The sequence below is a fragment of the Mesoplodon densirostris genome, chromosome 19 (assembly GCF_025265405.1).
Source record: "Mesoplodon densirostris isolate mMesDen1 chromosome 19, mMesDen1 primary haplotype, whole genome shotgun sequence".
NCBI lineage: Eukaryota > Metazoa > Chordata > Mammalia > Artiodactyla > Ziphiidae > Mesoplodon > Mesoplodon densirostris.
The window spans coordinates 17,020,263-17,036,489 of NC_082679.1; the positions used below are offsets into that span (position 1 = coordinate 17,020,263).

The 16,227-nt window shown below is 39.6% G+C and overlaps 1 protein-coding gene across 1 annotated transcript in view; it reads right to left on the reverse strand.

The window, feature by feature from the left end:
* UBA2 (ubiquitin like modifier activating enzyme 2) overlaps positions 1-15,592 on the reverse strand; it is a 32,509-nt gene extending 16,917 nt beyond the window's left edge. The window contains exons 1-8 of the mRNA XM_060084269.1: positions 15,407-15,592; positions 13,468-13,551; positions 12,493-12,563; positions 11,236-11,300; positions 9,744-9,844; positions 8,061-8,182; positions 1,697-1,764; positions 1,123-1,244 (exon numbers count right to left, since the gene is read on the reverse strand). Of these exons, the coding sequence (XP_059940252.1) occupies positions 1,123-1,244; positions 1,697-1,764; positions 8,061-8,182; positions 9,744-9,844; positions 11,236-11,300; positions 12,493-12,563; positions 13,468-13,551; positions 15,407-15,544 (771 nt within the window). The 5' untranslated portion in view covers positions 15,545-15,592. The remainder of the gene's footprint in view (positions 1-1,122; positions 1,245-1,696; positions 1,765-8,060; positions 8,183-9,743; positions 9,845-11,235; positions 11,301-12,492; positions 12,564-13,467; positions 13,552-15,406) is intronic.
* Positions 15,593-16,227: the final 635 nt, after the last annotated feature.

Here is a 16,227-nt window from a genome sequence, read left to right on the forward strand (position 1 = left end):
TCAACTGTTGCTCAGGTTGGAATGGAAATAGGTATATGGATACTAGTTTGGAAAACATTGTCGATATCCATATCAGAGTTAAGTGCATCTGATTTTAAGTATAATCAAAATAAAAACCATTTTCTAGGTAAAGGCTGTAGTGAGGAAATAAATGCAGTAGGTTTAAGAAAGTCAACCTGTGACATGTATTGTCACTGAGGAAAGATGAAATAGAAGCTGGAGGGAGCAGTAGGCCATTTGCTTAGGACAATAGGACGTGTGCATGTCAGAAAGCAGACAGAAGGAGCCAAGAGACTCAAGATGCAGGGCAGAGAGAAAATACTATTTGAAGAAAAAGGTACAAGACGGAAAAATAGCAGGTGGAAGCGCTAGCCTTTACTCAAAGGGATTTCTCTCAAACAGAAAAGAGCTAATAAGAACCTACTGTATAGCACAGGGAACTCAGTACTCTGTAATGACCTGTATGGGAAAAGAATCTTTAAAAAAGTGAATATATGTATATGTATACCTGATTCACTTTGCTGCACACCTGAAACTAACACAACATTGTAAATCAACTATGTTCCAATTAAAAAATTTTTTTTAATTAAAAAAAAAGCAGGGGAAAGAGAAAAGACTTTTTAAAACACAGATCTGAGGGCCTAGCTGAGCCATAATTAGGTAGACCTAATTAAAGCAATCTTACAGATTTCTCTAAAAATATTGAGCAAACAATATATAAAATGAAGAGGAATTCACCCAAGAACACAGGCTTAGGGATTCAAGAGCAATTTAGAACATGTCAACCAAACTCTCAATAGAAGATTTGAGCGGCAAAGGGACATAAGACAAGAAACAGCAGGAACCAAAAGTCAGTTATATAAACAAAATCAAGAAGTTCAGTGAAAGTGAGGGAAGGAAAGACAACCAAGAGTAAATAAGCAAGCCTCTGTATTTTACCTTCTATAAAGATGCTATACTGATTTAGTATTGTTAAAATTTCAAACCTGTTTATCCCACCTGCATCAATGAATTCACTAAGACAGCAGTAGGCATAAAAAGAAGTGTAATTCAATCATGCACTAGTTTAAAACAGAATAACACAAATCTATCCACAATTATAAAAAAAAAGGTAAACCTAACCTTGGTAAAAAGTTTAACTGGATCATATCCAGTTGATTTAGCCCATTCCTTGGTGGAAATACGTTTAATGTCACCATCTTCATTAGATGCTCTGGCTCTGGCTTCGGCTTCCATTGGTTCCCCTACAAAACAAACACCATTTTATTTTCAACTGTAGTTAGTGTAGAACTAAGTTCTCATCTACCTTTAGGGGAAAAAAGAGTCACTCATGGAGGTCACCAGCATCTGACACATTCTGAGTTCAAGGAGACAGAATTATAACATGCTCACCACCATCTTTTTCTACCTCAGTTTCTGAAGGCCATATGTAGAGCAGTTCCAAGTACAGACCTATAATCAGATCTGGGAACAACTCCTGGCTCTATTTACTAGATTTGTGAAATTTCCCTGAACAGTGTTTCCTCACAAGTAAAATGGCAGCATCCACTTAAAAAAAAAAAAACCTTAAATACATAATATATTATCTAGCACATAACAGCAATTATTTCCCCCCGCCTTAAGCTATCAATACTAAATTAGCAAAATAAAGATAGTGCTCACCAATAAGAAAATATACCCCAACTAGTTTACTCACAGGAAGCTTCAGGGTCAGCTCTGTCAGGAGACACTTCTTGATCAGCATCTTCTTCCCCAAACAACTGGCTATAATTTAAGAATAGTAAATATTTATGTATAACAAAATACTCTGAACAAAGGTTAACTTTTCCTACTTTTCTCAAAAACAGCTAATTTAGTTATCTCAAATCTTTAGTAGGGATGAAAAATAAACAACTGACAAATTATGTTCCATAAACTTAAAAGTATTAAAACAATCTGTTTAAAACAGCTTGTAGGGACTTCCCTGGTGGCACAGTGGTTAAGAATCCGCCTGCCAATGCAGGAGACACGGGTTTGAGCCTTGGTCCAGGAAGATCCCACGTGCTGCAGAACAACTGAGCTCGTGCGCCAACATTACTGAGCCTGTGCTCTAGAGCCCACGAGCCACTACTGAGCCCGTGTGCCACAACTACTGAAGCCCGCATGCCTAGAGCCCATGCTCTGCCAGAAGAGGAGCTACCGCAATGAGAAGCCCACACACAACAAAGAGTAGCCCCGCTCGCCACAACTAGAGAAAGCCTGCATGCAGCAACGAAGACTCAATGCAGCCAAAACTTTAACAACAACAAAAAAAAAAACTGCTTGCATCCTCATTTCAACCACAACACAGGCAAGGCTAAATTTTAGTAGACCTAGATTCATTTCTGCTAGCTAGGCTCTGCAAACTCCTATGTTATAATTTTTGATCAAGAGACAGGTGAGCGGCTTTTACATTCCAACATGGATAATATTTCACTGTCAGAATAATAATTGTGAAGTATACCTGCAGCTAGCTGTTAAACAAATACTGGCACACCAGTATTATGTGCGAGGCACTGGTCTAGGTGCAAGAAACTCAGCAGTGAATAAGACGGTTTTCTTTTATAAGAAATAACAGAAAAGTATTAAGCTGAAATTCTCTTTTGTTAAGCAAGTTATCCTAAGAATTGTTTAATAACTTTCCAACCATTCCTCAAGCACATAACTTATAATAAAGCTATCTTAAAAAGCTATCTTTTTTTTTTTTTCAGCTGCGACACGCAGAACTTCCCCGACCAGGGATCGAACCTGTGCCTCCTGAATTGGAAGTACGGAGTCTTCACCACTGGACCACCAACCAGGGAAGTCTGATAATAAAGCTATCTTAAAGAAATCCTTTGTACAGTAAAAAATCTCAAAGATCCTGATACACTTTACAAGAAAATGGCCATTTGTTTCCCACACTGGTTGTGCCCCAAAATACAGCCCCACAACAGCACACAAGAGTTCCTATCGACTTACTTCCTCTCCGGACCTAATGTTCTGCCAAACTAGCAAGTATAAAATTGTATGTTACTGTGGCTTTATTCGTGATTTTGCAAGTCAATCATAAAGTTAAACACTATCTTCATTTGCTTATTGCCTATTTGGGTTTCCCTTTAAGTGAAAAAAATGTCTGTTAGTATTATTTTGTCAGGTTGTCTTTTTCCTACTGATTACAGGAATATATTCCAGATCACAGTTTTGGTTGCTTATATGTTACAGCTATTTCACCCTATATAATAGCTTATTATTTATACATCATTTAATGTCTCTTGATGACGAAACACTAAATGAACTTGAATGTATCAATCCTTTATTTTATAATTAGCACTTTTGTATCTTGAGAAATTGTTCCTTAACCCCAAAGATAAAAGATTTTCTCCTATATCAGAAAAATTAAAAGTTTTGTCTTTCACATCTGAATAATTAATCCACTTGGACTTAATTTCTATATATTGTTAATTTACACATATCATTTGAAGTAGAGAATACAATTTTTTTCCACATTGGTAGTGAACTGCCTTCCCTTCTATTTAGTCCCTTCTTTCACCTGGGATCTACTGTGCAGCCTCAATTACAGTGTGTTTTTCTATCACTGCACCAGCAAATCACTAAATTATTTTTACTTTTTTTTTTTTTTTTTTTTTTTTTTTTTTTTTTTTTTTGCGGTACACGGGCCTCTCACTGTTGTGGCCTCTCCCGTTGCGGAGCACAGGCTCCGGACACGCAGGCTCAGCGGCCATGGCTCACGGGCCTAGCCGCTCCGCGGCATGTGGGATCTTCCCGGACTGGGGCACAAACCCATGTCCCCTGCATTGGCAGGCGGACTCTCAACCACTGCACCACCAGGGAAGCCCTATTTTTACCTTATATTAAATCTTGAAATCTGTTAGAGCAAGTCACCTCAACTTACTCTTCTCCAGAAGTATTTTGGTTCCACTTAAGCTTTATTCTTCCATATAAATTTTAGAATCAGCTGAACAAGTCCCCAATGAGATTTTAATTAAAATTGCATTGAATCATATTAATATTTTATATACACAAATTAGTATAAATATATCTTTTGCTCTGTCAGCTAAGAGGGTCTAAAAGAAATGGCACCCAGAACTATGCCTAAGCACTTGCATCTTGGTTCCTAGTATCATTCTTCAATTAAAGGAACCAGGGCTCCTTGAAGAAATGTCTATTTCTAGGACTGAAGCAGGAAATATACAAGATGAGCGTGGAGCATCTTGTAGTACCAGAAAGTAAGGAATTGCTCCAAAAAATCCCCACACATTGATGGCAGTATATCGAAGAGCACAAAGCCAACTGAAGAGCTCCCAGTGGCCAAAGCTGGAACAATTTGAGCAACAAAATAAAACAGTATTAGATTATAACCGAAACCATTATTCAGTATCAATGAGTCCACACTGATACCAATAAATGGGTGAGAAGAGACAGGACAACATAGAAAGGGGAGGGAGTAACTTTACAGTGGAGAAAACAGACAAACACTACATTAAAGTAATCAAGGCCTACACTAATAGTCATAAATCATATTGATAACATGTACCCTTCATATGATATGATGAAAATGGCACTTTATCTCTGTGGTCTTTCTCCCAAAAATCCATAACCACAGTATTATCAAGAGAAAAACATCAGACAAATTCCGACAGTGGGGCATCCTAAAAAATACCTGACCAGGGACTTCCCTGGTGGTGCAGTGGTTAAGAATCCGCCTGCCAATGCAGGGGGACACGGGTTCAATCCCTGGTCCGGGAAGATCCCACGTGCTGTGGAGCAACTAAGCCCGTGCGCCACAACTACTGAGCCTGCACCCTAGAGCCCGCGCACCGCAACTACTGAGCCTGAGTGCCTAGAGCTCATGCTCTGTAACAAGAGAAGCCACCGCAATGAGAAGCCTGTGCACCACAACAAAGAGTAGCACCCACTCGCCGCAGCAAGAGAAAGCCCGCACGCAGCAACGAAGGCCCAATGCAGCCAAAAAAAACACCTGACCAGTACTCTTCAAAACTAACAAGGTCATCAAAAACAAGGAAGTCTTGAGAAACTGTCACAGCCCCCTTAAGGTGTGCCTAAAGACATAACTAACTATAATGGGGTATCCTGGAACAGAAAAAAGACATTGGGCAAAAACTAAGGAGATTTAAATAAACTATGGACTTTAGTTAACAAATAATGTATCAATATTGACTCACTGTTATGTATGTATCATACTAAGATGTTAATAACAGGAAGCTGGGTGTGGGAACTCTGTGCTATCTTCTCAATCGTTCTGTAAATCTGAAACTGTTCTAAAAAGTCTATTAAAAAAGAAAAAAAAGTTTGCCAAGTAAATAAAGCTTGCAACTGTATTTCTTGTGAAATTTTGTTGTTACACCATTACATGTATACTTTTCTGAGTGATTATACCTTAATCAAAAAATAAAGAAAACTAATGTTTGCTGTAGATTTCTAGAAAATATTTTTTATCTGGTTGATAAAGTTCTCTTCCTAGTTTACTAAGAATTTTTGTCATGAAAAGGTGTTTGCTAAGTTTAACCAAATGCTTTTTCGACATCTATAAAGATTATATAGTTTCTCTTTAAATTCTTAATGAAGTAAATGCCATTTATAGATTTTTCTAGTGTTAAACCATGCTTGCGTTCCTGAAATAAATACAGCTTGGTTATGGTATACTTTTCTAGATTTGTATGCTAATGGGTTTTTTTTTGTTTTTTTTTTGCGGTACGCGGGCCTCTCACTGTTGTGGCCTTTCCCATTGCGGAGCACAGGCTTCTGGACGTGCAGGCTCAGCAGCCATGGCTCACGGGCCCAGCCGCTCCGCGGCATGCGGGACCCTCCTGGACCAGGGCACGAACCCGTGTCCCCTTCATCGGCAGGCAGACTCTCAACCACTGCGCCACCAGGGAAGCCCTATGCTAATGTTTTATATAGGATTTTTTCATCTACATTTATGAATGAGAATGTCTCGCAATTTCCCTCTTATAACGGCCTTAACTGTTTTGTTTCTTAAACAATGTATGTAGGACATCCCTGGTGGCGCAGCGGTTAAGAACCTGCCTGCCAATGCAGGGGACACGGGTTCGAGTCCTGGTCTGGGAAGATCCTACATGCCGCAGATCCAGGAAGCCTGTGCACCACAACTACTGAGCCTGCGACCTACAGCCCACGAGCCACAACTACTGAACCTGTGAGGCACGACTACTAAAGCCCGCGTGCCTAGAGCCTGTGCTCTGCAACAAGAGAAGCCACTGCGGTGAGAAGACTGCACACCACAACAAAGAGCAGCCCCCGATCGCCGCACAGCAACAAAGACCCAATGCAGCCAAAAGTAAATAAATAAACAAGTAAATAAATAAATAACAAAATGCCCTCCTTAAAAAAGAAAAAGGTTATTTATTTATTCATGCACGCATGCATGCAGTGCTTGGTCTTAGTTGCGGCATGCAGACTCTTAGTTGCAGCATGCATGCGGGATCTAGTTCCCTGACCCAGGATCGAACCTGGGCCCCCTGCATTAGGAGCGTGTATACTTACCCACTGGACCACCAGAGAAGTCCCCAGCCTTAACTGGTTTTGCTATAAAAGATATGATAGGCCCTGGGGGCTTCCCTGATGGTGCAGTGGTTGAGAGTCCGCCTGCCGATGCAGGGGACACGGCTTCGTGCCCCGGTCCGGGAAGATTCCACATGCCGCGGAGCGGCTAGGCCCGTGAGCCATGGCCACTGAGCCTGCACATCCAGAGCCCATGCTCCGCAACGGGAGAGGCCACAACAGTGAGAGGCCCGCATACTGCAAAAAAAAAAAAAAAAAAAAAAAAAAAAAAAGCCCCAAAACATGAAGTATTCCATTTTTTAAAAAAGTTTGGGGCTTCCCTGGTGGCGCAGTGGTTGAGAGTCTGCCTGCCAATGCAGGGGACACGGGTTCGTGCCCCGATCTGAGAAGATCCCACATGCCGCAGAGCGGCTGGGCCCGTGAGCCATGGCCGCTGAGCCTGCGCGTCTGGAGCCTGTGCTCCGCAATGGGAGAGGCCACAACAGTGAAAGGCCTGCGTATCGCAAAAAAAAAATAATTTAAAAAAAAAAAATAATAATAATAAAAAGTTTCTCTGAGACTTTATATAAGATTAGAATGATATATTCCTTGAAAATTTAGTGGAAATCACCTATACATTCACATAGATTTGGTGCATCAGAGGAATTTAAACCACTGATTAAATTTCCCTAGGGAGCCTTTATTTCTTTTTGAGTCAGTTTTCTAAGTTTTTAAAATGAATTTATCCAATCATTAAGTTTTTTAAATGTACTGACATAGGGACTTCCCTGGTGGTCTAGTGCTTAAGAATCCACCTTCCAATGCAGGGGATGCAGGTTCCACCCTTGGTCAGGGAACTAAGCCCACACACTGCCTGAGTATGAGGGCCACAACTAGAGAGCCTGCATGCCACAGCAGAGGATCCTGCATGCCGCAACAAAGACCCAACGCAGCTGAGGGTGGGGGTGGGGGGAATATGTACTGGCATAATCTTTTATTATCATCCCTTTTTTCCCATTATTCTAATCTGTGTGGAGATTACATTCCCCACTTAGTTATCTATCCCCCTCTCCTTTTTATGATCAAACTTGCCAACCTATTTTTCGCTCTTATCTCAATTATATCGTTCCTTCTAATTTTTTTGACTTTATGTTGTTCTTTTTCTAACATAAGTTGGATCCTTTGCTCATTAATGTTCACCTCTCTTCATGTGTGTAAGCCTGTATCTTTTCTTCCAACTACCACATTCAATGTATCCTACAAGTTCCACATGTAGTATTTTAAGTATGATTACAAAGTATTTCCAACTTCCATTATTTCTTTTTTAACCAATGAGTTACTTCTAAGTATGTTTTAGTATTTCCAAATACATAGATTTGTATTCATTTAGTTACATGCCTGTCTCCAGACTAAGCTTCACCATCTTAAGTACAATTTCTCCAAGGTACTTAAATAAAAATGACCCCACTGTCCATCATCAGTACTAAAAATATGCCCAGAAATATATATACTCTTACTTGAACAAATATTTTGCCCAAACGATGCAATGAATAGGTTCTGAAGGTGTGTTACGAATTGTACAGCCAGGAAAAGTTCTCTGGGTTGGTTTGGGATGACATTCGTAACACTCAGTCACACCCTGCAAAGTCAGGACATGAGAAAAACATTTATCCCATCATGGTGGTTTCTCAATATTGTAATATAATCATAAACATTTCATTCCTTCATCTATATTCCAGCTGTCAAGAAAATTTTAAAATATTAGTGACTCCAGAACCCTTACTTTACAGATAAGGAACTACAACATAAAAGTTAATTGAATCTACCATAGTCACAGCTAAGACTAAGCCAGGACTTCTCTGATTCCTGGCCCGGTAGGAGAAAATACAAGTTTACCTTGATCACACTAAACAGACAGGGAAAACTACTAGAAAGACAAATAACAACTTTCCAACCAATTATCTCTCAAAGTTGTGAAACTCAGTTATGTAAATATTATGTATAGATTTACCTTATAAGCTCCTGAAGATTAAGTGAGTTTAAAGCATTAATTTCCAGATCTATCCAGGTACATGGAAAAATCCTAAGTATTGCCAAACCAAACACTCTTCATTTCGTTGCTAAAGGGTTATGTTTAAAGTTATACTGTAAGGAATCCTTGAAAGAAGTCCACGGCACCTGAGATAATTTTCTAAAACTTAGAATGAATATTCTTTATCTTGGCAATCCTCAATCTCAGCCTTAACACAGACTAGTGTCTCAGGATCATGGTGATGAGCAATGTCTTTCTAATAATGGTTAAAGACCCCAAACCTGCAAATAATACTTTAATATAAACTGCAGCAGACGCAGTGTTTTCTCCATAATGCCATTTCTCATGTCCTTCCAATATGCTTTCTTGGGGGCAGCGATATGGCAAGCAGTCACCCCTCATAAACTGATATTTATAAGACTTTATAGAATGATATAAATTAAGCTTTCGAAGAGTAATATTAAACAGTAAAAACAAGTGAAGCACAGCCACAATTTTCAATATGGAAAAACTGCCAAAGAGCAGACAAAAATACCAAATTTCAAGTAGAGTGTAATTCCTTTTAGTTTCAAAACCTGCAAAATGATTCTTCAAATGTAACTATGTTTAATTTCTTAAAAGAATTCAAAGAAAAAAGATTTGAGGCAGCAAATGAGTAACAATGCTGAGATTGTATAAAACTGGGTTATGAACACACATGTATTTGTTCTTATTCTCTAGTTTTATCTAAATATTTGAAATATCAGTACTCACAAATACTCCAAAAATTTTTTTCAAAGTACTCTTCAGATCTATAAATCCAGACTTTAGACAACAAGTAACTTTTTAGAAGGCTGGTTTACCATATATCAACTATAACATGACATGTAGTCTCACGGCTACTAAGAATTTTAAAAGGCAAGTTTATTATGCTTGCCAGCCTAAGGATTTTAATATATAAGCTACATGAAACAAAGTAGCACAGAGCTAAAAAATCTTTGCCTGTACTCTTTTTGGTACCTTTATAGCATCTAAGTTTTATAGGAGCACAAAATAATCCTTACATCCTGGATGTTGACAAGCCCATGTCATATATATCCAAAGTTTACTTCTTCCCTCCTTAAGGTCCCAAATAAATATTTGGGAAGCAAAAACCAAACCAAACCAAACCAAAAAAAAAGTACTTTACCTTTTTGATAGTGGTTACTTGCCCAAGATAACCAGCAGTTCCACTCTCAATAAGAGGGACATCAGCTGCTAGACACATTCTATTAACATGGTTTCGGGCAGCTGGAAGAAAAATACTAGTTAACAGGAGTTTACAAAAAAAAAAGAAAAAAAGAAAAAAGAAATTATGTAGTTACCTTTAATGAGGATGAAATTTACCCAAACCATTTTTTATTGTTTTTATTTCATGTACAACTTTCTTATAGCTATGACCAGAGTAATACAACTGTTATAGACATTTAAGAGACATTCAACAGCAAAATTTCAAAGATAAGAAATTTATATCACAAATTTACTGTAGGAGAAGCACCCCTATATATTACTTTTTAATACCAAAGTGCCATCTTCCTCTTCTATTGCTGTACCTACTTCTATTAAATATGGCTAAAACATTGTTTCAACGTTTTCCAACCCCTTAACTTGCTCTTATTCCAATAAAATTATCAGGTAATACATAGAAGTAAATGGAGAATGTGGAATATCAACTTTGGAACTATTTATCTTTTTTTTTTTTTTTGCCGCACGGCATGCAGGGTATTCGTTCCCCGACCAAGGATCAAACCCATGCCACCTGCAGTAGAAGCTCAGAGTCTCAACCACTGGACCACTAGGGAAGTCCCAACTTGGAACTATTAAGGCAGTTTAAGGTGAGGGGAAAAAAGATGAGTCTGGTTAAAAGAGTTATACTCTTTCTCATGCTACTTTGTACGTTTTTTCTTTTGATATTTCTGGCCCCAAATTGTTACAAACTCATTTGACAGATGTACTTTTACATGTGGAAGTAGTTACAGAAAGTATTTTAAGTTATTTTCACCCCACATTCCAGACACAAAGATTTGCTAACAATAACTGGCTATATGATACTTGATTATATATCACCAACTTGTGTAAAGTTTAAATGGTCCAAAACGTGTACACGTACATAATAGGATCCAGTGTGATATATTACAGCACCAGATATACCCAAAATAATTCAAGAGCCATGACTTCTATGCTAACTTTGACATCCTATTGCCTTACTCTCAAAACAGTGGTTTTCAGCCCTAATTGCCCTTTACATCAGCTGGGGAACTGTGAAAAAATATGATCTTTAGGTCCCATTTACAGAGTTTGACTCAATTGGTTTTGGGTGAAATCTGGGCACTGATATTTCTTAGGTCTCCACATACACGAAGGAAGTCACACTGTGCTTAAGCGCTGGGATAATCTGAAACAAACATACATGCACGCAACCTATGCATCATCCTCTTTAATGATTTTAACTTCCCCTATATTCACAGTAGTTCTAGTTAAAATTACAATCAGTTGGCAAGCTTTAAACCTGATCTTACTTCCCTTTAGGTCTTTTAAGTTCTAACTCATAAGGAAATATTTTAATTAACACTAACTTTGTAAACAACCTTGTTATGGAGGAAGGGAAATACTTAGAATTAAAAGTATTAAAATAATCTCACCTCTGTTATCTAAAGCATTCATAACCAATATAAATTGTCGAAAAAATTCCACATTATAGTCAGGGCTACAAAGTAAAACAACAACAAAAAAAAAAGGTCACCAAAACAACCGGCCTTACACATGAGCTTCACAGTATAATACAGGGTCCTAAAAAGCACATTAAAGTAATAAAAGTACAAAAATAACTGATATTAGGGGTCTCTACAATATAGATAGGTTTGATTTTTCCCCAAACACCAGAAACAGATTTAAACCACACATCCGTTTTGGCCAGCTACCTCGGGCACAGAGCAGAATCTCAAACTGGCATGACTTCGAGAGTCCCACCAGGCCTTCTTGGGGCAGCAAGTGCCTGGGAACATACAAAGAATACATTCCCAGGATCTGCCTGGCCTGTAGCTTCACCTCACATGGTCAGGATCAGGCAGGGTTCAGGCCCCTAGGGTCCCTGCTTTTAGCAGCACTGGGAAAGCAACACAGGGTAAGGAGGTTGTAGGGCTATAGTCAAGCTTGTGGAGCAAACATCCAGAGAATGAAAAGGAAGCTGGAAACACAAATTCCCTGAGAAAGCATAAGACATTCTCTAATCCAGGCCTCAAACAAGAACTCATTATTTTTAAAACCACTTACTTGTGGACAACAACTATAGATAAAGGACATTTTAGACGCAGGGTTCCTTTGCCCCAACGCCTCCAAAGTTATATTTTTACTCTATCTTTACTGAGATCAGAGTATATTTATGTACCATCAAAACTACTGTCCCATCACAATTCCCAGTGTTATATTACAGAAGTCACAGTCCTAATAAATTATTTTGAGAGGGAACCTTTTAAACTGAAAAAGGTCACAGCTGAAATCGATCAGAACGAGAGCAATATATTTAGAAAAGTCTGAATCATCATGTATATTGATTTCTTATAGTTTAGAATATCCCTTTATTTAAAACAAGAATATAAGGTCCTTTTAGGTTTCCAAGTAACTTATTTATTGAAAGTATTAAAGGAAATGACCTCTTATCTAAATCATTCAAATTATATTATATACATATATATACACACACACATATATATGAACTGTTAAAAGAATGTCACTTACGTGGACACAACCTACTACATTTTAATTATTCTAGGAAAATTTTTAAATAAGCAGATTGACTGAGTTCATATATTTAGCTAATAAAAGTATCTTATGCTTTAAAGGTTTAATTGAAAATTCACCAGCAAACACAGTTTTGCAACATAATAATTAGAGCATACTTCATGATGCTGTCATGGTAGGCTATGATATTAGCTTTCGGGTAAAACTGCAGTACACTTTCTTTGGCAACCTGGAAAAACAAACAACACTAAATTACTAATTTACTAAATTACTACAACATTTCTATCTGAATATGAAATCTATCTACGGCAGACAATAGTTATTTCACCTACTTATAAACACTTGTACATGAATGGCAAGCTTCAGCAAAAATATCAAATGAGTAACCAAGTGTCATTCATCCATTCAACAAATATTTACTAAGCATCTTTCATATATCAGAAACTGTATAAGGCACTTGGTGAGCACAAGTGACATTAATCAAATAACCACCCAGATAAATTTAACTACAAACTATGATAAATGATACACAGAAAAAGTAGAGGCTGTAATGAGTGGAAGATACGATTTAGTCTAAGAGATTTAGGAAAGCACGCCTAGAGAAGATCTGAAAAATGAAAAGGAGAAAAGAGTGAAAGTTTGCCCAAAAAGCTGGGAGAAAATCAAAGAGAAAGATGTTTTAAAACCTTGAATCAAGATGGAACATTCAAGGAACTAAAGAAAGATCAGGATGGCTAGAACCTCAGGGGAGGCTGTCTTCTTCTAAAGGGAACGATGACATAAGCTGTAGCTTCTCTTGCCCACAAACACAGGAGCAGCCAAGCTCTAGGCAATGTAGGAACACAAGGCTCATTCTAAGTAAACGACCAGAAATTTAAGAAGGGGACACCATTTCCAGGACTGGGTGGAGCACTTTTATTTCCTCTGTAGGTAAGAAAGGATGGCACAGTCTTCTGTCCTTTTCTAGACATCTTCTTATTCTTCATAATCCCTCAGCTAAAAAGAGATGGCTTCCCCCATATTCTCCCTCCTACTAGAGAGTCCAAATTAACCTAATACCATAAATAGAAGATCCACCAAAGGGCAGAAATATAAATGAATAAATAGAAATGATATGAGAAATACAAAGTTACCTGGGCCTTTGATCTTCCAACATGTTTCTTTTGAAACAAAAACTGCCTGTTGAGGTTGCTGACATCAATAGTATCCAGATCAATCTACAAATGCATAAACCCCAGATAAATCACAAATTTCCTGGTATGTCTGAGCAATACGTATCACTATCCTCAGCATCCATAACCCAGAACTTTTGATATCTGCTACGTTAGGGGAGAAAATGCTTTTTGACCAATATACTAAAGTTGTTAAATTGATAAAAATAATTTAATGCGTACTAAAACAAAACAAGATTTAATTTCAGAGACAACTTTCTCAAAAATATTTTAGAAAGGATGCCTTTTTTGTTCATTTGTTTAATCATACTGGCAAATATGTCAGTAAATTCCTTAGACGACAAAATGATGCTGAAAATGCATTATATTTCCATCATTTCTCTATCAACCTCATTACTCTTTCAAATCCAACATACTAGATTTAACTGTGCTCTGGTCTTTTTCTTAAATGATACTTGGCAAATAGATTTACTGAATTTTTGCTTTCTTTAATTCAAAAGTCTTTACCCACACACAATTTCATTTACAATCATTACTTGAGGGCTGCGGAGGGAAACTTCTACACAAGGCTAGAAGTCTCACGTTTTAAGTCTTATCTAACTGCTGCTTCAAAGTAAATATAAGAGAAGAAATAATTATAACTAAAACCATTTTCACTCCATTTCAATAAATTTACATGAAGAGTAATCAAATGTTCTAACTGTGAAACACCCTAATGGTTTTGGTGAACATCACCAAAACATATAATCACCTAACATTTTTTATCTGTGCTTTCTAAATTTACTACAAAAATTAAACCAAATAAAAAAGGATCAGCATTTATTTTTCAGGTGCCCCAATTCACTGTCTTGTCTATTACAAAATGATGCTTTTGAAGAAGTATTAGTAGGTATTGGCTATGCCACATTCATATTTGGGACATAGAACTGAATGGAAAGACTAACCCTATAAAAACCAATGGAAAATGCGTAAATGCTTTTCCCCCCAGTCACTCATTTATTAGTTCAGTCGGCCACCTCTACTTCTTTTTAATTCCATGTTTCCACTGCACCTTAAGATGCTATAAACTCACATCCAAATTTCAGGTTACAACTCCAATCTCTAAAAAGTTTACATTAACAGAAATGACTTGACTCAGAATTACAGTAGCTTCCCGTCACTGTTCAACAATGCAAAAGTTAAAATCCTAACCAATACCTTTAACGAAATAATCTACGGTGATAACAATGACTGTCACGCAGATTGCACCCAGGAGAGGAGCGCGAGCCACAAAGGAGTCCTAGGTAAGTTACTAAACCCCACCGTACCTCACTTTTCCTCTTATCTGTTAAAAATAAAATGAGGTGAAGACAGCGTTTACAAGCCTATGATGGTAGTGAAGATTAAGTGCGTTAAGGCGAGTAAACCGCGCAGGACAGCGCCGGGCTCGGGACAAGCGCTCAGTAGGTCCTGGTTGTTACCACCGCCATTCTCCGCTCTGCATATTATTTGAGTTAAGGGGGACTTCGAATTGAACACTCACAACATCCCCAAGGGACTCGAGACAATCCTCTCCCGCCTCCGGTTAAAGCTGGGGAACTGCTCTGAAGCGAAGACACGAGGACTCTTCCACACCCCAGAGCCGCCACAAATTGCCGCTGCCTGAGAGGCGGGGGACGGCTCTTCACGGGACGCCCGGAAGACCCGGGCCCTTGGCCTCCTCAGCGTGCGGAGCGGGCCCGGCGTGCAGCGGCGCCCACCCCGTAGCCGCAGAAGAGCTCCCTCTAGGCGGGCAGCGACGACCCCAGGGCCTCTTGGTCCGCCCCCGCACCCACAACTCAGGTCCGGACCTCCGGGCCCCGATCCCCCGGCCCCGGTTCCACGGCCCGCCATTCAGCCCGCGCGCACGCCTGCTCCTCACCAGGTCGATGTGGGAGAAGCCGGTGAGCACGAGGTTTTTGAGGAGCTCGCAGCCGATGCCGCCCGCGCCCACCACCAGGACCCGGCCCCCGGCCACGGCCTCGGCCAGCTCCCGCGGCAGCCCCCGCGACAGTGCCATGGCGGGACAACCACGAGCCTCGGCGCAGGCGGAGGCGGGAGAACTGAGCCGCGGCCGGAAGTGAATGGGGGAGGGGCGGCCTAGCTTCCGTTCCTGCGCACTGAGGCCGGTCGGCGCTGAATGGGCGGGGCCTGGGGATCTGGCCAGTCCGCGAGCGGCCCGGACTGGGCTGGACTGTGAGCGGAAGACTCTTCACACCTCCGGCTATACTCCAGACTGGTAGTGCTTCGCACCGAGGCGCGTAGTTCTCCTCTCCGGCTTAAGATTTATTAGATTTTTGATGTGTATTTTTAAAAAATACTTTGCAGCATATATGTAACCGAGCAAAGGCCTCTTATTCCCCAAGTGAAGAAAGCCAAACTTTGACAAGGGGAGTTTGCAGAAAAGTAAGGACTTACTGCAGGGTCCCAAGCAAGGGAGTGGGAAGCAAGCCTCAGATCCACTTCAACTTGGTCTCTGAGTTAGGGTTTTTTTTTTTTAAGGGTGAGGAATGGAATATTCCCTGCCCCATCAGTAAACAAAGGATGTCATAGTCAATCAGCAGTTGCAGCCCTCCATTCGTGAGCTGGTGAGCCCCAAGGAAACTCAGGAAGGAAAGAATACCTGCCATCTAGCAGCCATCAGACTGCAGCCACTCCCTACCGTGAGCCCTGAGGGAACTGAGGATGTGAAAGCACAGGATA